The sequence below is a fragment of the Danio rerio genome, chromosome 15 (assembly GCF_049306965.1).
Source record: "Danio rerio strain Tuebingen ecotype United States chromosome 15, GRCz12tu, whole genome shotgun sequence".
Classification (NCBI taxonomy): Eukaryota; Metazoa; Chordata; class Actinopteri; order Cypriniformes; family Danionidae; genus Danio; species Danio rerio.
Window position 1 is genome coordinate 33,620,092 of NC_133190.1, and position 24,654 is coordinate 33,644,745.

The 24,654-nt window shown below is 33.4% G+C and overlaps 3 protein-coding genes across 5 annotated transcripts in view; 1 reads left to right on the top strand and 2 right to left on the bottom strand.

Moving 5' to 3' along the window:
* Positions 1 to 24,654, top strand: part of or40a1 (odorant receptor, family 40, subfamily A, member 1) — a 617,996-nt gene that overhangs the window by 291,140 nt on the left and 302,202 nt on the right. The gene's annotated exons all lie outside the window — the stretch shown is intronic.
* Positions 2,115 to 7,211, bottom strand: lgals9l4 (lectin, galactoside-binding, soluble, 9 (galectin 9)-like 4). Its single transcript, NM_001039811.1, has 7 exons — positions 7,128 to 7,211; positions 5,257 to 5,345; positions 4,960 to 5,164; positions 3,155 to 3,274; positions 2,951 to 3,039; positions 2,668 to 2,824; positions 2,115 to 2,435 (listed from the first exon to the last, which is right to left on the bottom strand). The coding sequence occupies exons 1-7, from the start codon at positions 7,161 to 7,163 to the stop codon at positions 2,286 to 2,288; spliced, it is 846 nt and encodes a 281-aa protein (NP_001034900.1). The 5' UTR covers positions 7,164 to 7,211; the 3' UTR covers positions 2,115 to 2,285.
* Positions 12,354 to 23,417, bottom strand: lgals9l1 (lectin, galactoside-binding, soluble, 9 (galectin 9)-like 1). Of its 2 annotated transcripts, NM_200072.1 has the most exon segments (10): positions 12,354 to 13,704; positions 15,443 to 15,599; positions 15,714 to 15,802; positions 18,053 to 18,082; positions 18,391 to 18,420; positions 18,509 to 18,538; positions 21,053 to 21,172; positions 21,291 to 21,495; positions 22,112 to 22,200; positions 23,296 to 23,395. In NM_200072.1, coding segments are annotated over 10 exon segments (933 nt in total). In that variant the 5' UTR covers positions 23,332 to 23,395; the 3' UTR covers positions 12,354 to 13,557.

Below are 24,654 nucleotides of genomic sequence, written 5' to 3' on the forward strand. Positions count from 1 at the left end.
TGAATGTGTTTGATGTACAAGCAATCATGTGATGGAATTTTTTAGCATTTGTCAACAAATGCACTGTATATATATATATATTTATATATATATATATATATATATATATATATATATATATATATATATATATATATATATATATATATATATATATATATATATACATACACACACACACACACACACACACACACACACACATATATATATATATATATATATATATATATATATATATATTTTTTTTTTTATTGGTTTTAATGAACATACAAACGTCAACAAAAAAGGGCAAAGACAAATGTATCAGTAGACAAGTATAGCAGCAAAAGGCAAAGAGAAAAAAAATCAATAATTAAATAAAAATAAATAATAATAAAGAAATAAATAAACATACAAACAAAATACAAAAAACATAATACACAAAGTTATGACGTGGTTAAGGTCACACATATTATGAAAATACATCAGATGTGTTCATAGAGTCAGAGGATCATTAGAGGCATCCATATTTTTTGAAAGGAATAAATGTATATTATATAAACTGGGAGTTTTGAGAATTTCAATTTTGATATGAGAAATGTACCGAGGTGACTGAGAAAAACTGTAAGTAGAGCTCTACTGCCACCCTAACGTCATAATAAAAAGACTACAACAGATATTATGAGTTAGTCCACTCATAATCACCAGAGGGCGTTATGACCCTATAATATCATGGTTTTATGAAATGTTAACAGTAGGTTACCCTACTGCCCCTCTGATTCATTCATAAAATATTTTTTTCATCCATCATGGTTTTCTGCGATTGTTTTAACAACCATAAATGTTCCTCAATCCAAATTTATTATTAGCTGATCATTTTAATAGGAACTTTGCTTATCGTTGTTTATAGACCCCATGAAAGATGTGGAGTGTCACGGTGTAAAGTCAAACTCGTTTTAGTGTTTTTGACTGACTTGATCCCAGGCAACATTTCTCTTCCCACTCAACAATATTGGAGGAAATGATATTTATAGACCTACTAAAGTTTCTGTAATTGATTTTTAACCTTTCTTGATGTCCAATTTTGACAAGAAAATTCCAAATTAAACCACATTTTCTTCTGCTTTATTTAGCAAGCTGGACGCATACAAATGGGCCCAATGTTTTGTGTTTAAAATATATTTTCTGCGGGCGACGCACTGGAGCAGTAGGTAGTGCTGTCGCCTTATTGCAAGAAGGTCGCTGGTTTAAGTCTCGGCAGGGTCAGTTGGCATTTCTGTGTGGAGTTTGCATGTTCTCCCTGCGTTAACGTGGGTTTCCTCCGGGTGCTCCGGTTTTCCTCACAGTCCAAAGACGTGTGTTACAGGTGAATTGAGTATAGGCTAAAATTGTCCGTAGTGTATGGGTGTGAATGAGTGTGTGTGGATATTTCTTAGAGATGGGTTGCGGCTGAAAGGGCATCTGCTGTGTAAAAACGTGCTGGAGAAGTTGGTGGTTCATTCCACTGTGGGGACCCCGGATTAATTGGATGTGCTAAATTGGCAGTAGTGTATGTGAGTGTGTGCAAGTGTGTATAGGTGTTTCCCAGTATTGGGTTGCAGTTTGGAAGGACATCCACTATGTAAAACATATGCTGGATAAGTTGGCTGTTCATTCCGCTGTGGCAACCCCTGAATAATAAAGGGACTAAGCCAAAAATAAAATGAATGAATTTTTAAATGGGCTGAAGTTTTATTTATTTTTATTGTGCCGAACTCCATACTTGATTCTGATTGGTCAGTGCTAACATAATAACAACATACAAACTGATAAAACAAGCTCATCCTGGTGACTGCCTTATTCTTGCTAGAATGTATTTTTCTTCCCAAAAGAAGAAACTTATTTTAAACTCACACCAGTATTCTGCAGTATAAATTGCATAGAAGTGAATATAATCATTACACTATGACGTTCAGCCTCAACATAATTTACTACATATTATCACTTCAGAACAGTTTGAATTCAATCAAAACATGAGACCCTGAGGATAACATGGAAATTAAAAATGACATTATTCCACACAAAATTTTGTCTGCTTCCACCTTGATTTAAATGTAGAACGATTTATTCAGAGGAGTGTAAAAGAGGACACATCAAATGAAATCATTTTTATTGTTTATATTAGATACAAATACATATTGTATTATCAACAGTTTGACATGTTGATTTTTCTAGATCCACAAGGAGAATCTATATAATATTATCATATGATATAAACTTCTTAGTGGAAGTTTTAAACATGCACTTCCTGCAATCCTGGATCCTTATTTCACATGCACAAAAATCACCTCCACATTTCCACGGATTTCAAAGACGTCGATGTCCTCCAGTTCAGTGAAGCGGTGCTTGTAAATGTGTGTTTGCTTGCCATTCACAAACACATCATAATGATCACTGTGACAGGAGATTTTGACCTGAATCACATACAAAAACATGACAATAAGATGTGCTGTTTGTAATCATTTCACACAAAAATTTCATTTAAAATCATCTCCCAAAATGCTAAATGGTGTTCAATAAATGAATGTTAATTTTAACTAAGCCTTTCATAGTATCAGGCAGGCAAAGATTTGTACCAAAAATCTGTTTAATTTGAACTCTGTTGGAATAGAAAAGTTATAGGTGCTCTAAGGATGTGGGATCTACCTGAAAAAACTGGCCTCGGATAAAAGGCACAGGTCCATGTTTTTCTTCTGCCCCCCATTTCCCATTCTCCCAGGTGTTGCGGACAACAGCATTCTGATCAAAACGGCATTGGTAGTGAAATGCAATCCCATATCTGTGGCGCAGATTAAACGTCATCCTAATGAAGATACAAACATTAAAGTGGATATCTTGTCAGAAGTTATTATGACTTTTAAAAAAAAATGTTTTTGAACTATGCATGTTTAAATAACTTTTCACATCCACATTCTAGATTTCATTTCACCTGTCTGAGTCAGCTTTAGGAACTCCATGAATAACAATGTCTTTGCCAGACTGCAGTCCATCACTGATCAGGGTTTTATATGGGACGGTCTGAATGCAGTAAAAGGATTTTTGCAAATTAATCACAAATACGAAATATATGAAGTTCCAAAATATGAATGGCCAGTCAATTGCATTAAATTGTGGTATGCTATGCTGTACCTACCACAGGCTTCTGGTAGGCAATGAAATCCAGCTCCACCATTAGGGGCACTAAGATGGTGTCCACCAGAGTGAATGGAATACGGTGTTTATAGTCCGCTAAGTGTTGCCCATTCACACTTACCTACAAAGAGACATTACATACAGTAATAAGTAAAACAAAAAATATCAATCATTGTTCTTTATCATTTGTATGGATATCCAACACTATTTCACGGCAATTCATAACTTTTTGATTTAGAGGCTAATTCGTATGAATTCGTACGATCTCATTTGTACAATTTAGTATGATTTCCAATTTGCTAATCTAATTGATCTTTGATCAAAGATATACAGTTGAAGTTAGAATTATTAGCCCCCTGAATTATTAGACCCCCTGTTTATTTTTTCCTTTAATTTCTGTTTGAGAGAAGATTTTTTCAACACATTTCTAAACATAATAGTTTTAATAACTCATTTCTAATCATTGATTTATTTTATCTTTGTCATGATGACAGTAAATAATATTTTACTAGATATTTTTCAAGACACTTCTATACAGCTTTAAGTGACATTTAAAGGCTTAATTAGGTTAATTAGGTAGGTTAGGGTATTTAGGCAAGTTATTGTATAACAGTGGTTTGTAGACTCATTCATTCATTCAGCGAAATTACCCGTCAACTTATCCAGCACGTTTTTTTTTTGTTTTTTTTACGCAGCGGATGCTCTTCCAGCCGCAACTCATCTCTGGGACACACACACACACACACACACACACACACACACACACACACACACACACACACACACACACACACACACTTTAGCCTACCCATTTCACCTGTACTGTGGGGGAAACCAGAGCACCTGGAGGAAACCCACACAAACACAGGGAGAACATGCAAACTCCACACAGAAACGCCAACCGAGGCGAGGTTCGAACCATTGACCCAGCGACCTTCTTGCTGTGAGGCGACAGCACTACCTACTGCGCCACTGCTTCGCCCGGTTTGTAGACTATCTAACAAAAATATAGCTTAAAGGGGCTAATAATTTTGACCTTAAAATGATAAAAAAAAAATTTAAAACTGCTTTAATTCTAGCTGTAATAAAACAAATAAGACTTTCTCCAGAAGAAAAAATATTATCAAACATACTGTAAAAATGTCCTTGCTCTGTTAAATGTCATTTGGGAAATATTTAAAAAATAAGAAAAAATTCTAAGGGGAGTAATAATTCTGACTTCAACTGTAATTGTTTTGGTCATGATAATGAAGTTAACTGTTTTGCTGGTAAACTTATTTTATTTTATTCATTCTTTTTCCTTAAAAATAAGCTCAGATCTTTTAACAATTGATTTCCTGTTCACAGCAGATTTAAAGTTCTTACCACCCTGATCTCACTAGGAAATGTAACTACTTTATATTTTGACAGTTTAGCTTATTCGTACAAATTCAAACTGAAAATGTATGATTTAAAAAAAGAGGCGTGCACCAAACCACACCCCTAAACTCAAGCATCATTGGGGGATGAGCAAATTGTTTTAAAATGAATGAATGAGATCATACAGATTCAAATGAATTAGTCACTAAATCAAAAAGTTACTGATTGGCATGATATCACCAAGTTTGCTCAATAACTGACATGGACAGCTGATACTGAGTGAATTGTCATAATCTTTACAATTTTCTAAGTCTTTCACTGAGTGGAACATTACATGTAGAATTATTCAATCAGAAGTCAAACTCTGTCAGACAAATTGCTAAATTTGAAAAATACCACAGAAATGATTCCTCTTATTCCTAACTACTTCTTGTAAAGTCAGAATACCTTGTATGCCTCCTTGGTAACATGGATCTCAAGGGTGAACGGTTGGCCTTTCACAAAAGGACAGGTAGACTTTTCTTCTGGCCCCCAGTTACCTTTCTCAAAGGTGTTGAACACAATATGTGCAGGTCCAACATCAAAACATGGTTTAAAGTGCAGAGCGATATCAGTCCCGCACTTAGCTGCATGCTGGAGATTCACACCAAATCTGCAGAACACAGAACAGGGTCATATTTCTTCGACAATAAGTCAAACAACTAAAATAAAATTAGGTTGTCTTTTAAGAGAAATGTTTCTCACATGTCAGCATTAGGCAAAACCCGTCCAATTATGATAAGAGTCTTCCCTTCCTGCAGGCCTCCTAGTAGTGGACCAATGAATGGGATGCTCTTTGTTGAAGATAAACATAGAATAAGAAAATTAATTCATTTCTGATTAGATAGGACAACTCTAAATGTCTGCACACACACAAATGCATGCATAGTATGTTCAGTATGTGTGTATAGATTTTAAAAAAAGCGTTTTTGAAGTTGCATAAATGAAACAGTCATTTCTTGTCAAATTCAAACAATTACTTATTTGTACAGTACATATAAACACAAGCACATTAAGCACTTTTTTTTAAAGAAGGCATGGCTAAAAAACGCCACACCTAACCATACCCCTCATTGGAGGGATGAGCACATTATATTAAACTGTAAAAAAGAGATTACATAAATGAATACGATTTAGCCATTAAATCAAAAGTTATGAATTGCTGTGAGATTGTATTGACTATACAATATTTTGACCTAACTGCAAGCAAGATTGTTGCTGACGGATCTAAACATGTATAATTGATGTAATCCAGTCATGGAGTAATAAAGATGTACAACCATTTCTAAATCTTTAAAACTAATAATGGGTTTTAACCTGGTGATTATTCTATGTTGGTAAAACTACAGACTTCAGGGTATCTGATGGTTAAAACTAAAGGTTGAGTCCTTTTTTTAAATTTTCCTTTTTTTTTTTACAGTTTAAACATGTATTTCTAAAAGAGTAATAAATGTGGCAAACTTCACTTTAATATTTGGTGGACAAAAAAAAAAAAAAGATCTCTAATTTCCCTTAATCTAGCTTCGGTACATAGACTGTAAAACCCAACAGTCAACTTTATCAAATGAAATGATTGTGGTTATCTCAAAATTGAATGAAAGTTAATTCTACTCATTTGAAAAGAGTTTTGAACTCTGTTGAAGGTAATGAGTTAATTAAATACCTCATTACTTCAACTTAAATGAAGTTCACAGTATTCATATATCTTAGTTTTTTTACTCAAATGGTTTGTACATTCAAAATCTTTTTTTTAAACTTTTAATAAAATGAGGTGAAACAGTACAATTCTTAAGATTTCATTGCGACAGCTTATTTTTTTAAGTTCAATCCACATAAATTAGTAAAAAGTGTTGTTAACTTAATCGATTTGTGTTGGGACAATATGAATGAATTGTGTGGAACCCTGCATTTTTTACAGTGTAGCAATCGGTTTCCTCAAACGGGTTGAGTTGCCTTAAATTATTAGGTTTTATAGTACTCAGTTGGTTTGGTTTGTGCTCAAATTCCTTCATTTGCCCAAATGAATTAAGTTCACAGTACTCATTAAGATTAGTTTTTTTTTTTTTTAACACAAATGGTTTGTTGCAATCGTTTTCCTCAAATCGTTTGAGTTACCTTTACTCTTTGGGTTTTACAGTGTAGCTGGCACCAACTTTAGGTGGTAAATATATTTTATTCTTTAAACAAAATATATATTCCTACAATATATAATCTTAATTATACTCGATCTTATGAAATATACTGTATTCATATTAAATTCTGTATTCAAATGAATTTAGATGCAAAAACTTTTAAATGCCATCTGAAATTCTTTTTTAAAATGAGCATTTTTCAAGCTCCTGTGTGTTTGTTCAGTGAATCAACTTTTATGGCAATGAATAGGTTCTTTGGATTGTCTTTAAAGTGATATAACTGAACAAAAAGTTCAGGAGGCTGAGAAAAATGCTCATTTTAGAAGAAAATTTCAGATGTCATTTAGAGGTTTTTGCATTGAACTCTTCAATTGTCATCATCAATATCTACACCAAAATATTATTCTCATTTAACACCAAATATTAATATAAAACTTTACTTACTGGGCTGAGAAAAGGATGTTGCTGACAGTCTGCCATTCTGACAACTCTTGCTTTTCAGAGTCTTTAGCAAATCTTCAGTTGGATGTTCAAGACCTTACGGCTGTTGAAGCATCATGTTGAGGAGCTTAATATAGCGTGATATAAAGCCTGCCCAGAAGTTATACGTAAGCTCTTCATGCATTTCAAAATAGATAGACCTACCTGGAAATTACCTATGAATTTTGTCTGCCAATAATTATATGTCCAAAGAGAACTATCTATTCAGTAACACAAATATTGCTCTGTATCCCTTATTTAACAATGTTCTGTTTGTGGTCCTTGTGCTTCTCCTTGGTCAGTTTATCAGTCAATATTTTTTTTTAATATATATCAACATATTAATATATGTAACCAACCAATGATATATATAACCATATTTAAACAACCAACTGCACTCAAATTAATTTTATTAAATAGAACAGTATCAAAATAAACACTAGGAATGTAATTAAGGTAACCTTTTATAGCTTGAAGATTTCAAATGTTTGTTTTAAGCTGCAAATGACAAATGCGAGAATTTATTTCATTAATTTAATTTAATTTGTTTTTCATTGATTCATTCTTTCATTTCCAGTAATGCCATAGAAGAACCTTTTTTGGTTTCCCCAAAGACTATTTTAGCGCTATTTTGTTTTTTATGATATCTAAAGAAACCACTCACTAAAAAGGAAGTTTGTGAAATGTACAGGTCCTTGATGGATGCATGTAAAAGAGTGTGCTGTAATAGTACACATTAGGCGTGGGACAATAACCATTTTCAAGGTACACCACGGTTTTGGAAAAGTCAAGGTTCTAAAACCAACAAAATTTTCTACTACCATTCAAGGAATATGTAATTTTTTAAATATTTAGTTTTATGTTTGGGCGATGCGGTGACGCATAGGTAGGGCTGTTGCCTCACAGCAAGAAGGTCGCTGGTTCAAGCTTCAGCTGGGTCAGTTGGTGTTTCTGTGTGGAGTTTACATGTTCTCCCCGTGTTGGCGTGGGTTGGTGAATGTGGTACAGGTGAATTAGGTAAGCTAAATTGTCTGTAGTGTATGAGTGTGAATAAGTGTGTATCCCTGTGTTTCCCAGAGATGGGTTGCAGCTGCAAGGGCATGCGCTGCATAAAACATATCCTGGATAAATTGGCAGTCATTCTGCTGTGGTGACCCCGGATTAATAAAGGGACTAAGCTGAAATGAAAACAAATGAACTTTAGGTTAAAAAACATTCAAGCGATTTTAAACATTCCAGTTAATGGTAAGATGTGAAAACTCATTTTTATGAACGACATACCCAGCAAGCATTTTTTGGTTTAAAAAACGTCTAACTAGACGTCTAAATATAGCCTAGATGTCTAGGCTAAATCACGGCTAAATTTGGGCTGTCAGTGGAAATATAGACGTCTAAGCATAGCCCAAGTTTAGACTAATCTTCATTTAGACGGCTAATAGACGACAACATACAGTATATCCATCTGATAGCTGGTGAAATTTGTTCTAGGTTAAATCACGACTTAATTTGGGCTGTCAATGAAAATCTAATAGACGTCTAACCGTAGACCAAGATTAGACTAGACCTGATTTAGACGCCTTTTCAATGACCACATATATATATACATCTAATAGCTGGTGAATTTTGGTCTAGGCTAAATGGGTGAGAAATGCAAGCGCTGCATTTGCGCTCCGTAATGGGAAAAGTCTGAATGAACTGCATGATCTCAATAAAAGAGAAAAAAACAATACATGTGGCTGTGGGCTGAATGAAAAACTAAACTGCTTACCCCAAATGGATTTACTAAATATCATATGCTTTTACTAAATATATATATTTAAAGCGTTTAATGTCCCAATAGTGACTTGCTGTTCGATTTGTTATTAGTGCTACTTATAATACTGCTACATAATCATAATGTTGGCATGAGAAAACCAACATACTGTCATGCTATTTTAACTTAATTTGACAAAAAGCTCAGACCACCCTAGCAACCGCACCAGTAAAGCCTTTGCAACAACCATCAACTAGGCATCCACCTAGCAACCACCTATCAACTTCTGTGCTTCCTGCCAACTGCCTTTGAATCCCAGCGCATGCAGTCAGGTTGGCTTTCTCAAGCCAACATCAAAGTGTGTCAACAACTTTAGGTTCTAGTATTTTTTTTTTTTTACAAATATTTTTTTTCCAAAACTTTTTCTTCCCTTTTTCTATTACTTCCTTTTCTTCTATTTCTTTTCTTTACTCTTCTTCTACCTATAGGGGCCTATTGTATTTATTCCAGTTCTTATTATTGTTCTTCTGGCTTCCTCTTCTTCTTCTGCACTGGGAATCTATGGCATCCCTATGAACTGTTTGCGGCATTTGCGCAAACTTTGGCACACTGATAGAGGACAGTCTGATCTTCTAAACAGTGCTAATTTTCACCGCGTTTTATAGTTTGCTTTATTCAGCAAAGGAGCCCAGTTTGCTTTATCCAGCTAAGAAGCCCAGTTTGGGGCATTTTACTTTTTTAATTCAGGACAGAGATATGGCGGAGAGACATTTCGGCATGGGAACGAATATTGTTTACGAGTCGTTTCTATCTCATCCGTGGGCAGTTCCGTGTACGAAGAAAAATGGAAGTAAAAGAAAACAACGAAGAAGTGATGGATCAATTATAATTTGATCCATCACTTTTTGAAGCCATACATTGTTTTTATTTAACAGAGGACCACTATGGAAATAAGCCCAGGGCTTTATTGTGTTTTCATCCTCGACAGTTTTTTTTAACAAAGTGTATGGAATACTTTTTGTACAGTTTGTCTAAAATCTGTCAAATAAAACTCAATTCAATTCAATTCAACCACAACAAATTTGGACTCTCTAACTCAAACTCTCTAGTCCCACCACTTGTCCAGTTTCACTTATGTTTATCTTTATAACCTTTGAACCAAATGGGCTGTAATCAAAATTCTTTGTTCTTTATTTTTCTTGGCTCAAGTCGGTACAAATGCACTCTATGATGTCATTTTCTGTCATTAATTTTTTTTGCTTTTTCGGATTTTTCGTAAAACCTATCTGAACAAACTTGTCCTGAGCTGTTTTTCTGATTTTCAGCAAAACTGAATCACTTAATCTGCAGATCATGCGGTGGATCAAGATTAAGTGGATTGAACAAAACAAATAAGACCTGTATTGTTTCAGCTTATTTTAAACAAGTACTTTCAGCAATCAACAAAAATCTTTTCGTTTTTGTTCTTTTTAAGTGTTGAAAAGGAGTACAGTATGTTTAATTAATACTAATGTAGCATTCTTTTGGCATATACATTTCAACAACACAACTAATTCAAACTTAATAAGATCTAGGGGCCCTACCATACACCCGGCGCAATGTGGCACAAGGCGCGACGCAATTGTTGTTTGCTCGTTTCAGCTTGGCGCAAGAGTCGTTTTGACGTTTTGCACCACGCTAATTAAATAGCAAATGCATTTGCGCTCATATGTGCGCCCATAGGCACATGTTAGTTTATAGAAACTATAATAGATTGTTCAATAAACCAGAACAAAGACGGTCTTAAGTATAGCGCAGAGCACGTTAGCTTACACATTGCTTAATACACACACATATATATATATATATATATATATATTAAGGATATATAAAGGATATAAATATAAAGGATTAAAATATTACAAAACGTCATTTTCTAGCCTACATAAATATAGATACCATAGTTTTATTCCTTCTTCACCTCGGGGGGCTTTATCAGTTTGTTCATAACAATTTGATTTTGTATAATGTCATTATTATTAGCAGTATTATTTATTATATGCGTATTTATGTTTGTTTTATTAAAAACAGGCTTAGATTTGTCCACCTGTCAGGTTTTAGACCATATGGGGCACAGCATGTGTATTAGAATATAACTTTGTTTTTTTGTATGTTTTTTTGACATACACGTTATTATGGTTCATTTATTCGTTTGCTGGAAATTAAAACTGAATTTAGAAATAGTTTTGAAACAAATATTTGCGCTTAAAGGGAATGGGAGATGGGACTCTGATTGGTTTATTCTCAAAACACACGTATAAAATTCAACAAGAAAATAAGCTCAACCCTTTTAGACCATGCGCCACGGCACAAAGACGATTTTTCCGTCCTTAAAATAGCAAAAGCGGATTCCAGCACGCCCTTAATTATTTTGCGCCCTGCGCTTTGCACTTTGAGCATGGACCGTCAAAATAGAGCCCCTAATTCTTTCAGTAATAAGGACATTTGGTACATTAATTTCTTTTTACCTCAAAACTAAAAACTGATCACAAAAGAGTTTTCCTTTTTTTTTTTTTTTTTTTGTAATATCATACACTTATTATGCACCAAAAATCTCTCTGTAACATTATGAATGCTACCTGGAAATGACCTGAAAATATTATCTGACTAAAATGCAAACCAGGGTAAATGCACAGAGGATTACGTTAAGCAAAGTAGGCTATAAGAATGTTGCTAGATTAATGTTCTTGCCCTGGTTTGCATTTTAGCAGGCTGTCACATTATATTATCAGGTTATTTCCAGATATTAATATCTATCCACTAATACAAATATTCCTTTGTAATGCAACAGTGTTCTCTTTGTGGTGGCCGTCATGCTTCTCCTATCATACTTTTACTCTGTGTCCTTTTTTCTAAATTTTATTAAATGGCAAAGTCTCAAAAAAAAAAAAAAAAGAGTCACCTTACACAGAAAAAAATAATTTATTGGATTTAATTTAATTTAATTACAATTTGTTTTTAAGGTAAATGGTTACAAACAATTTATAAGGGCTGAATTTAAGCAAAGTAAGTTGAACATTAATAAATACTATTTGTTTGTTTAAATTTAGCCCTTAAAAATAGTTTGCAACAATTTAGCAAAAGTCTGTTTTTTTCAGTGTATGAAACTGAATAAATAACATTTTCAAATTTATTCAGATTTTTTTATGTTGATTTCCCCCAAACACTGTGAGGACAACAGCAGTCTGCCTAATTTTAGTTAAACATTCAATTTCTTTCATAGTATTATGATAATAAAAAGCATGCAGTTAATACATCTATTCTGATGCTTGCCTAGAATGGTAGTACTCTGCTAGTAAAAAAATTTATTGTACAATTTTACTGAACCTTAAGTTAGTTTTATTCTTTGTGGTAGTGTAGTGTATTTTAAATACAAACAATGTTAGTGACACCAAAACTTTAATGCTAAAATCTTTATTGTTTTTAAGCATAAAACCAGGTTGACGGTTTAAAGTTCACTATTAAATGGCAAGTGATATGACTCTACTGCCACTTTGATGTTTAATGTAATGTAACTTAAATAGACAGAAAACTGTTACTATGTCAGTTTGATTCACAGATAACTGTTATGACTGCCATTTGACAACACAAAATGAGTTCCTTCAATTTGACTGCCTTCACATTATTATAACCAAAAGAAAGTAGCATATTTCTTTAGAAAGAGTCTTGGTGAATATACCTGGACACATGGAATACTATTCATATAATAAATCAGAGATAACAAAAAAACATTTCAGCCCTGTTGAAATATTAAGCTTTAGAACTAAAAAACAGCAAAAATGCAGCAATACTCTTCTTGAAAAGCCTGGTTCATTAAACCATTCTGATTAGGAAACATTTTGATTGGACAAACAATATTGACCTTATTCTTCATATATGAGTGGACGCAGCCATTGGAATCTGCCTAAAGACTTCCGGTCTCCTTCACTTTTAGTGGTTTTTAGACATTAAAAACAGCTTGTGATGATGCTTGATGTTGCAAACTGGCATTTCCTTATTACATTCTTCTATTTTTTGTTTGTAAAACTAGTAGACATTTTTCTGTCATTTATTAGTCAATTCTATTTCATTGGCACCAGAAACAAAAGTTCTAAAACAATCACAAAATGAGCGCACTTCTGCATTAAAGAAAAGGTCAATAGGACATTCATTTCCATGATTATGAAATGATTTGCTGATTTATAGCTTTAAGCATGCATATAATGGTCAGGAGAGCTCAACCTGCTGCAACTTAGAAATACACAAATAGAAAAAACATCAGCAAATAAAGAAAACACCTTAATCGGCACACGTGTTGCAAATCCTCACAATGCAAACACAAATAGAAAACATGATGAAAATACCTTTTTTTGTCAAACCGGCAAAGATGTTTTCTTACGTTGAGTTCTCTCAGCTACCAACAGTTATATAAAAACAAGCAACTACAGAACATATTATATGTAAAGCTAAACCACATTAAAATAATTTGATATTAATTCAAAATAGCAAAAACTGTTCATGTTCACATTCAGTCATACTTTTGCATTGCAGAGCACAATAATTAGTAATGCATTCTCTTGTTTTTCTTTTAATCATGATTTCCATCTTAAACAGACGTCTCTGCTAAGCCTGCACTGAAGTCAGCTGCAGATCTCCACAAATCTCTAAAATGTCGATGTCGTTCAGCTTTGTGTAGCGATGTTTGTAAGTGTGTTCTTGTTTGCCATTGACAAAGATATTGTAGTGCTGGGGATTACAGGAGATGGTGACCTGCAACACAAATACAAAACAAACAAGTATAGTTAACATTCAAGCCAAAATGAATAAAACTACAAAGTTCTCAAACTCAGTCCTTGAGGTCCGGTGTCCTGCAAATTTTAGCTCCAATTTGCCTGAACACACCTGCAAGGATGTTTCTAGAAAGCCTACTTTAGTAAAAGCTCATTAGCTAGCCCAGGTGTGTCTGATTGGGGTTGGAGCTAAAATCTGCAGGACACTGGACCTCCTGGACCGAGATTGAGAACCCCTGTTTTAGAGTAATGTGAATGGCTTTTGTTTGTTTCGCATGCGTATATGCAGTTTGTATTGTTTTATGGCAACAATAAGTCATATCCATAGTAAAATGTACATATTCATCTACTATTTAAGCTTAAAATTTCTATCTTTAATTTTTCTAGTCTTATTTTTCAGACAAGACAGTCTTCAAAATATGTTTTCCAGATGTACAGTTGAAGTCAGAACAGAAAAAATGAATAATGGCAAAAGTTCTATTCTATATCTAAATAAAACTGACAGACAGCAACCTAAGAATTGTGTGGCAAGTTTCAATATAGTGGACAGATTTACATATTTGGGTATAAAAATTGCACATGAATTAGAAGAAATATGTAAATTATGATCTGGAATATGATTATAATATTCAGTCGAAGTCAGAATTATTAAAAAATTAAAAACTGCTTTTATTCTAGCTAAAATAAAACAAGACTTTCTCCAGAAGAAAAAATACTGTGAAAATGTCCTTACTCTGTTAAACATAACTTGGGAAATTTTTTAAAAAGAAGGTGAAAAAATTTAAAGGGGGTTAATAATTTTGATTTCAACTGTATGTTGGCTATCTGCTCATATATCTTTTTAAACTACTCAGATTTATACAATTTAAACCACACAATGATACCTATACAAAAAATATAACTGCTTTCAATGAAGGTGTCAAAACTTTTAAATGTTAAATAGCAGTGTTTTAAAAACATGTTAATGTTATAACATTAAACATGGTAGTAATTAAACACGGTAGCCCGCAATGCTTATGATAGAGATGTGCTAATGCATGTTTAAAAACAGCTAAAACGTGCTTAACATGTTAAACATGCTAATGTGTGTTATTTTAGTATAAACATGCTAATTGATATGACCAACATGTTAAAACATGTTAGTATATACCATAAACATGCTGATTAATACTAATAAATGTTCTAGTTCATGCTTATGCTAGCTGTTATTAAAATGCTCATTCATGCTAGAAGTGTGCTAAAGTACTTTCAAAACATTTAACAGTGCTACAACATACAAGCAACATTCTGTCCTGCACGCATATAAACAAACTGAAAACATGTTAGCAACATGCTAATTAAAGTTAAACTTGCTAAAACAGGGTACCCAATCCTCTTCTACTTTCCTGCAAACTTTAGCTCCAACCCTGATCAAGTACAACTGAACCAGTTAAATATGAACTACAGATGTGTTTGAGCAGGTCTGGAACTGAACTTTAGGTAGGACACTGAATTTAGCCCCAAGTTGTTCCAAACATTTATGAGTTTCCTTTTTCTCCTATACATAATATTTGAACAAAAATTGTATAAAAGTCAATGGCTGTGGGATTCCAACATTCTTTAAAAAGTGTTTTGTGTTTTCTCAATCTGTTTGGAGGGTATACTTAAGGTTAATAAACATTTAAAGGTAAACAATCTCTTTAAAAGCAACAATTTCATATGTTCAGGGTAAGTTCTACCTGAAAAGGTTGTCCTTTGTGAAATGGCAGCCCTCCAAACCGTTCCTCCGCACCCCATTTCTCCATCTGATTGGTGTTTCTCACAACAACATTCTCATCAAAACGGGGATTGTAGTGAAACGCAATCCCACTTCTGTAGCACAGGTTGAATATTATGCTGATGGAAGCAGCAAAATGGCGGAATTAATTTCAATAAAGCAGATTTACAAAATGATTTAATAAGAAATGTTAGTTGAAATTCAAACAACACTGTTCCAATTAAATGTCTAACCTTTTAGCATTAGGGTTGACAACTCCATTGATGACAATGTTTTTGCCTGGGTGAAGTCCCCCATTCATGACCGTTTTGTGTGGGATAGTCTAAGTGTGGGTGACAAAAAAGATATATTTAAAAAGAAGTGTAAAAATGTACAAGTGAAGTCAAATTTAACATAATAGTTTTCCTGTGGAAAGTTTTTTTCTTTTTGTTTAGTTGAAATAACAGCAGGTTTTTTTTTTTTTTTTTTTTTTCAAAATAATTTTAAGGGCAATATTATTAGGCCCTTTACAGAACAAAACTACTGTTATCCAATAACTTGCCTAGTTAACATAATAACCTACTTAAGTACTTAAATTGCCCTTTGAGCCTATTACTATCATGCAAAATAAGCTAATAATATTATGTACTGTCCCCAGATCAAAGACATAAGAAATTAGTTATTAAAACTATCATGTTTAAAAATTTATTGAAAAAAAAAATGTTTTTGTTAAATAATGCTCAATAAATATTTTTACAAATATTTACATTTCAGAAAAGGGCTAATAATTTTGACTTAAATGGTATATTTAAGTTATATACTGTAAGTTATACAAACTTATTACAATAAAAAATGCATATAAGAATAAACATATTAATAATTATAATTATCAGTCAAAAGTTTGGGCTCAGGTTTTTTTTCATGTTTTTTTTTATATTCTGTTCATCCTAACGACATTTATTAAATGTAAGAAAATTTTAAATTATAAAATATTTATTTATTAAATATTTATTTATTACTTATTGCATGTAGTTTCAAATAAAATGATTAATCCAGTCATTATTGCTTTTATTACTGTTATCGTCTTTATTATTAACAACAACAATAATAATAATAATTATAATATATTAATTAATAGTTAACATTAGACTGATTTCTGAAGAATCAAGTGACTCTGAAGACTGGAGTAATGCTGAAAAGCTTAAAATTTATCATTATTTAATTATTTTACAGGAATAATTAAATTAAATTACAAACTACTTATAAACATCTATTTTATAATGCAATAACATTTCACAATTGTACAATTTGTACTGACTTCTACTGACTGATATATATAATACATAATATATTTAATACATTATATATATATATATATATATATATATATATATATATATATATATATATATATATATATATATATATATATATACATATATATACATACATACACACACACACACACACATATATATAAATTTGAAATATTTAACACGTAAAAAAAATTACGCAAATAACACAATTGCTGTTTTTTTTTTTTGTATTTCCTGTTGTGGCCGACGTGTGTTTAGGGACGGCTCATGCATAGAGGCGACATAGGTGGCCGCCTTGGGCAGCAGAATTGTGAGCAAACCCCCAGGCCTTACTTTCATTCGCAAACTGATCACATTCAGGTTGAGGGCGGTGTGATTGCTGTTTGCCTAGAGCGCCAATTCAACTTGCTCCAGTGTTTGTTTAACGTGCAAAGAAATTTGTATAAGACCAAGAACGTGCTTTTAGAAGGACAGTTTCAGTACAAAACAATGTCGCATCACTAGGCTATCCTGTGATGCCTTCAGAGTTTCATGCAATTTCAGATGTTTAATTTTTAATCTTTAGACTTTAACTGCAACTCAGCAGTTCACTCTCATTCAGCATATTTTCCTTCAGGATGTTTTAATGGAATTTGATACCACATGGAAAACAGAAAGAAAAACCTCCGCATTTTGGGACTTGTGTGATCCTTTAAGGTAATCAAAAATCGCTGTTTACATGGTAGACTCTTAATCAGTATTATCTTAATCATAAAAGTAGAGTATTGGTGTCCATGTAAATGTAAAATGTCAGCAAAAGTGTCAGATAAAGTTGCAAGCTGTCAAATACAGCCCTATTCTCTGCCTTCAAGCTGCTTCCATGAGCCCTCACATTTCATAAGTTTGACGTGTTTCCCCCCTACATGCAACTTTTGTAAAGTGTCTGCTTTACGCTGCTGTGTCAAAATTTGATGAACGCGATCATGCATGTTGATGAATCTGTAGTGATCCCTCACTCACTGTCTGCTATACAGCACGCGTTGCTGTGCGTGTGTGTCTGTGTGGGTGTAGTCCACTCAGAATCCAACATGGAAATCATTTTTGTTTGTTATTGGCATTGATTGTTTTGAAATTCAAATGGCACTTACATGCCTGTGTTTTTATTTCTGTGATAAATACGGCATTTCGGGATTACATATATATATATATTCTTGCCAATTTTTCTTTTTCTATTTGTGCAAAGCGTTTTACATTCATGTGATTTTGATATCATTTCCTGTTGTGAGAGCTGCTCTTACATAGTTTGGTGCAGACGGGAAGGCAGGAAACTGTAGGGAAACACAATTGTGCACAATTATCACTTCCTTACAAAGGGAAAACGCCACAAAATCACATGACAGTGATGAAAGATAAGTGAAGCTGGAAATATGATGCATCATTAAGATTAATCTACTGTCAACAATCTACAAAATTCGATAAAGTGTCATTTACTGTTTTCTAGAAATATTCTTCATTAGCACTTTCAACACCCACAGCTTTTGTAGAGCGCTAAATGAATCATAAAATACATAAAGATATGACCTTTGATCTCATAAGGTTGTCACATGATGTATTTCATGACTTATTGACCACTTACCCCACATCCTGGAGGTACAGCATACTGAGGCTGTAAAAGAGGAACAGGAGAGGTTTATGACAGCTGACATGAAGATAATAATGTCCTTATTAATTAACTAAAGATATTTCCATCTCACCGCATAGCCTGCTTGGGGAGGAATGAAACCCTGGAAAAAGAATAGAGTAAGTGCAAAGGTACTGCAGAGTTATACTGTAACTTAAGTTTAGCTGTGAGCTGATTTTACTGTGACAGGGTAGGACTCACTGGAAAGGCTGGTTGTGGACATCAACATGAACAGTTTAAACACCGGAGTTCATAAGTAGTTAAGGATGAGTTAATGATGATGTGGCCGTCCAAGTAAAGTCATGACATATTTGTCATGAGTTTAATATAAATAATAAAATACATTAACAGCTCATGAGTTCATGATGGTTGCATTTAGCTTAATCTTGAATGTTAATTAATACATTAATTAACAACATGTAGTATCAAGTATCTTATCATTAATTCATAATAAAGTAATATTTAGATTACATATTAATACGTTATTATTCATGTACCGTTATTGTAAAGTGTTACCAAATGTATTTCTACTAAACCATTAAAGGCTACAATTTGTCAACATAGTCCAAAGAATTCTATATAATTGCTACTCATTTTTTTCATATAATGACCCAGCCTCATTTTTAACAATACAATAATGCAAACATGCAAATTACATATTAAAGAGTTTTAAAATTGTCTAGACTGTTGACATATAACGTCATTTACAGTGACTTTCATTATGTGCTTCCAGTAAAGTGCTTTGAAATATGCATTTTTGTTCGATGTTTGACGTAATCTCAACTGATACACGAAGAGAGGGTGGGACATGTTGCCTCTCTCCTTAAAAAAAAACAGCCAATAGCATTGGTTTGCTCTGCCAGTGACAGTGGTTGAGCTCAAGCGCATCAAATGAAAAGCTAAGGCTGTTTCTCAATATACTTTTTTTGGTGTTCTTGCGTCCTCGTGTTCTCATGTAAAGTCATCATCTACCATCAAAGTTCAGTTTCAAAACTCAAGACCGCATAAATGGAGAATGCGTGAAAGTTCCCGAATGTGTTCTTGATATCGAGGACACATCTATGCAGACTTGAGTACAAAACTAAGATGGTCCCGGAAGTTATTGCAGCTGAATAAAGAAGGTGGGAAATGCAGTGTTTTACATAGAGTTTTTATTAAAGTTCAGAGATATAACTTATTTATCTCAGGAGTTTTGCTAAATAAATTAAGGGTGTCACGATCACCAGCGATTCAGCCTGTGCAGATAAGCACACAGCAAACGAACTACATGTCATGAACCACTCATACACCTGGCCTAGATTCTCATGATTGCAGACAGTCACAGCTGAAGCTACTCATGAACTGATTACTAGGACTATTTATACAGTACACACACACACACACACACACACACACACACACACACACACACACACACACACACACACACACACACACACACACACACACACACACACACACACACACACACACACACACACACACACACACACACACACACACACACACACACACACACACACACACACTTCAGTGCTGAGTCTTGTTATACTGTTTGTGAACATTTTAAAACATTTTCCTTGCCTTGCCTTCCGTATTTTTTAAACCTTGCTTTGTTTTGTTTGTTTCACCCTGTCTGCTGCCTGCCTGTCTGTTATATGACCACAACTCTGGAATTGCCTGTATACGTCTGTGTTGACTGTTGCTTGCTTGACCATTGTGTTTAATAAACCTGCGTTTGGATCCGCTGTCAACGTCACTTAACATTACAAAAGGGTATTTATTTGATGAAATTCAAATTAAAATCTTTTTTAATTATATAGTATATTAGTATATTAGTATATTTGTAAAGTTTTTGTGCATGTTATTTGCATTGAAAATTGGAACAGCAATACTTTATTGTATGAATGCTGTAATGTTAAAATAATTTTCTCTTAAAAATTTGTGAAGGTCACATGACCATCAGGAAGAACGTAGCATCTCGTTTCTCACAGGACACATTCTCTGTTCTCGGGGTTTACAGAGTTCGTTCTTTCATGGTAAACTTGCAAGACTCCTCTCCATGAGAACGCAAGTTCGACTTCTGTGTTCTTGGAATTCAGAAACAGCCCAAATCTTACATCTTGAGGGTGGTGATGCATGTTTTAAAGAGAAACTGTTGTTTGGGTTGACATAAATGAAACCGTTGATCCATTTAGGAGGAAGTGACAAACTACAAGCTTTACATGTTTATATCAGTTTTTTACTTTCTAAATGCAAATTGTGTCACTTAAGACATCTTGAAAACTGACAATACCGATACTAACATCTAAAAAATTTTATTTTAATTTCATGAGACCTTTAAGACAGATTTATTTAAAAATCTAAACTTTAAACAAGTTTTTGTATTCTCTAAGGCATTTAAAGCTACATCTAATCTCAGTTTATATCGTCATGATCCTTGTAGCCTGGTTTATAAATATAGTGATTCATGTGATGAATTACTCTCAGAGTTGCCCTTTGATTTCACACATCATTTCAAAACATACTAGCAAATGATTGCCAAAATGGCTCAGAAAAAGGAAGTCATTTGTGAGAAAAGATTTGTAATGACCACATGTGCATTTTTTTCCCTTACCGCAGGATTCTGGAAGGCAACAGAGTTCACTTCCACCATTCCCTCCACTGCGACTGTGTCGACCTGAGTGAATGGTATACGATGTTTGTAGTCCATAAAATGTCTGCCATTTGTAGATATCTAGACAGATCCAGAAAAGTAAGAAGAGGTCAAACTCCTGAGATATTAAACCATTTATAACTCAATGGGGCTAATGCTGTTTAAAAACACTTCAGAAACGGAGTGAATGTACTTGTACCTTGTATCTGTCCTGAGCGACAAGGATCTGCAGGGTGAATGTTTGACCTTGAGCAAAGGGAGATTCATACTTGCGCTCCTCTGAGCCCCAGGTCCTGTTCAGATATGAGTTGTTTACTACATAGTCAGTGTCCTCATAGCGTGGGTTAAAATGAAGAGCAACGTTAGCCTCTGAATGAGAACCACACTGAAGGTTCACATGAAACCTGCAGGACAAAGAACAATCAAAGGCTTTGAGTCAAACTGAGGACGTGAAAGTGTAATAAGGAAATGTGACAAAACAAGTTTCTCAATAGGTCGATAGTTCTAAAATATTGCAATAATCAATAAATGACATTAAATACACTTCAAATGTTAAAGCAAAACACACACACACACACACACACACACACAGAGTATTATGGGCAAAATAAATTGTGATTAAACGCATCAAATATTGTGTGTACATACATTTACTATGTATATGTCAGGGGTGCCCAAACTCGGTTCTGGAGGGCCAGTGTCCTGCATAGTTTAGCTCCGACCTCCTTCAACACACTGCCTGGAAGTTTTTGTATACCAAGAAAGAGCTTGATTGGCTGGTACAGGTGTGTTTATTTGGGGTTGGAACTAAAATATGCAGGACACCGGCCTTCCAGATCATATATATATATATATATATATATATATATATATATATATATATATATATATATATATATATATATATATATCCATATATATATATATATATATATATATATATATATATATATATATATATATATATATATATCCACCTAAAAACTTTTGTTTTTGAAAGCATTTTATAATACTCCTCACCTGTTAGCACCTGGTAAAACCCGTCCACTTATGATAATGCTTTTCCCATCCTGCAGGCCGCCCTGGATTGGGCCGCTGAATGGAATTCTCTGTTTAGATGTAAATATTAATACAAAACATAAGTAGGCATACTGGTAATCCGATAGAAAATGATTACTACTTTTCTAACCACAAACCTATGTCCAATTTTCAGCTATGAATATTGTTTTAGTCTGCATTTTGGCCAATAAATGGATAGAATTACTTGGTAAGCAAGAAAATGAAAATGAAATTAGGGCATGTGAAAGTTTCAAATTACACTCCTTTCCTTCAGCAGGTGTTTTGTGTTCATTTCAAACACCTTATTCTGGCTGTCCAAACTTTTATTACTTCACAGTTAGACTACTGCAATGCACTTTACGTGGCATCTCAAAATTACAACTTTTTGTCAGTGCAATAGCAGAGTGGTTAGAGCACTGACTATGGTGCAGAAGTGCTCTTGGCTCCTGAGTTTGAATCCCGGATCCTCAGTTGAGACTGAAATGTAGAGGGGACAGTGCAACACTTTGCCCCTTGAGATTAGAATTGCTATTCAATTATAAATCCCTCCTAAAAACGTACCTGTTCAGGTTGGCCTTTTAATATTATATTATAAATCAGAATTCATGTAAACTCCTGTGAATATCATCATTTGAATATCAATGATTGTCATTTTTACTTAAATGTGCTCCATTCTCACATCTAACCACACTGTAGTCTGTTGGCCTAATTGTGGTGTATGTTTTCTTAATGAATTCTTTTGTAAAAGCGTACACAATCACTGTGATAATATGCCCCGCAACTGTGCAACATGATAATATAATATTTATTAAAGTATAATATGTGTTTTTTGCTTTAAGGCAAACTAAATAAAAGGATATAATCAGAAATAAAACTTTTTTTTTTATAAAAGTGACAAGTTGCACAAAGCATCTTCTTTTACATAATGAAATTTAACCTAAAAAAAAAAAAATAACGTAAAAAGAAAGTTGCTCTATGCCCCCTTTATTATGGAATTTGCAGCATTTTTATAAGCAGGCAAAATATTGCGAGTAAAAGAAAGGTACACTTAAAACAGTCCAAAACACAGCAAATAGGAAGTATTAAGAAGACACAAATGCAAATTCAGATTTTTTTCAGAACACAAACAACTATTGGGAACTTACCGGGTTATAGTAAGGCGGTTGCTGGTAAAAAGCCATTCTTCCAGTTATTTTTTGTGCAGCTTCAAGTGAGCAGACAAAACCGATGGACAAAGCCTAAAGAAACTCCTTCTGAACACAGTGGTAAAAAGAACCACCCAGATGTCCGGTTTATAAAGAAAAACGTGTGAGGTTTCACTTTCTCTATTTACGATAAAACAGGAACTAGGCTGAGGTACAGTATGGGGTAGAATATATTATTAAAAAATGTAGTTAAAACTGTATCCTTGTTGATCAAGATAAACGTTTATTAACATAACCAAATCATTTTATAATCAAGAGGCATATATTGCAATATTTAGTAACAACAACAATAACAACAACAACAACAACAACAACATCAACAGCAATAATAATATAATAATAATAAAAGCCTATTGATGTACGTTTTTGAGGTCATTGCAGAAAAGTTAATTCGATCAGGAGGCTGCTGGTCCAATTAAAAACGGGTGCGAAATATAGGCTAATGTATTTGAGCCCACACTTTTTGAAAATATACTGTAATTTCGCCATTACTAAGCACAAATTTACCATAAAATGTTATATTAAAGATATTTAAAGTAAAATATTATTTAAGTTATTGATAACTATTTACCAGTGGTAGCTACATTTCTATTTCAAAAATACCTCTATTTCTAAGTCCAAGTCATAAAATAACCAATGATGAGAAGAATATATTGTAATATTACTAACATTCAATAATCACTGAACATTTTCTACTTGTTTAGAATGTTAAAAAGCATGACAAAATGTGGACAGACTTGAATAGCAGAGACATCTAAGATATTAACTGCTATTACTCCTTCAAATATTAAGCTTGACAATCTTGGAGGAGAAGAATTTAGAAATGTTTTATCATTTTGTTTTGAATTTTTTTTGGGCATATTTTTTAAAACAACTGAGTCTAAAATATATTTAAGTAAATGATTAAATCTATATAGAAGTCTGGAAGAGGCTATCAGTCAGTATCCTTTCATACAGAAAAAAACTAAAATAAATTTGTATCACCAGCATTCAGCAAAATCCATACTTGAAACAATACTGCCTACAACTATGTGACACCTATTCATTGTACATATCGCTGTCAATTTTATATTGTCGTTGTATTTGCACAGTCTGTATTTTGCACTGTCTGTATTTTGCACTGTCATTTTATTTGCACTGTCGTTGTATTTGCATCTGTATTTTGTACTGTCTGGAGCCAGCACCTAAGCTTTTCACTCATCATAGCACACGAGCTGCTGTTGATGTGACAATAAAATTGATTTGATTTGAAGTATAGAAATAATAGTCTATGCACAAACACTCAACAAAATCAAAAAT

Excerpts from the sequence above, each read along its gene's own strand:
- lgals9l4 (NM_001039811.1), bottom strand. The coding sequence starts at position 7,163 with ATGGCAGACTGTCAGCAACATCCTTTTCTCAGCCCA. Across the intron at positions 5,346-7,127 it reads AACATCCTTTTCTCAGCCCA|AGCATCCCATTCATTGGTCC; the intron begins GTAAGTAAAGTT and ends TCTTCAACAAAG. Across the intron at positions 2,436-2,667 it reads TCCGAGGCCAGTTTTTTCAG|GTCAAAATCTCCTGTCACAG; the intron begins GTAGATCCCACA and ends TATGTGATTCAG.
- lgals9l1 (XM_021481352.3), bottom strand. The coding sequence starts at position 23,331 with ATGGCTTTTTACCAGCAACCGCCTTACTATAACCCG. Across the intron at positions 21,496-22,111 it reads GTTTTACCAGGTGCTAACAG|GTTTCATGTGAACCTTCAGT; the intron begins GTGAGGAGTATT and ends TTTGTCCTGCAG. Across the intron at positions 21,173-21,290 it reads TCGCTCAGGACAGATACAAG|ATATCTACAAATGGCAGACA; the intron begins GTACAAGTACAT and ends GGATCTGTCTAG.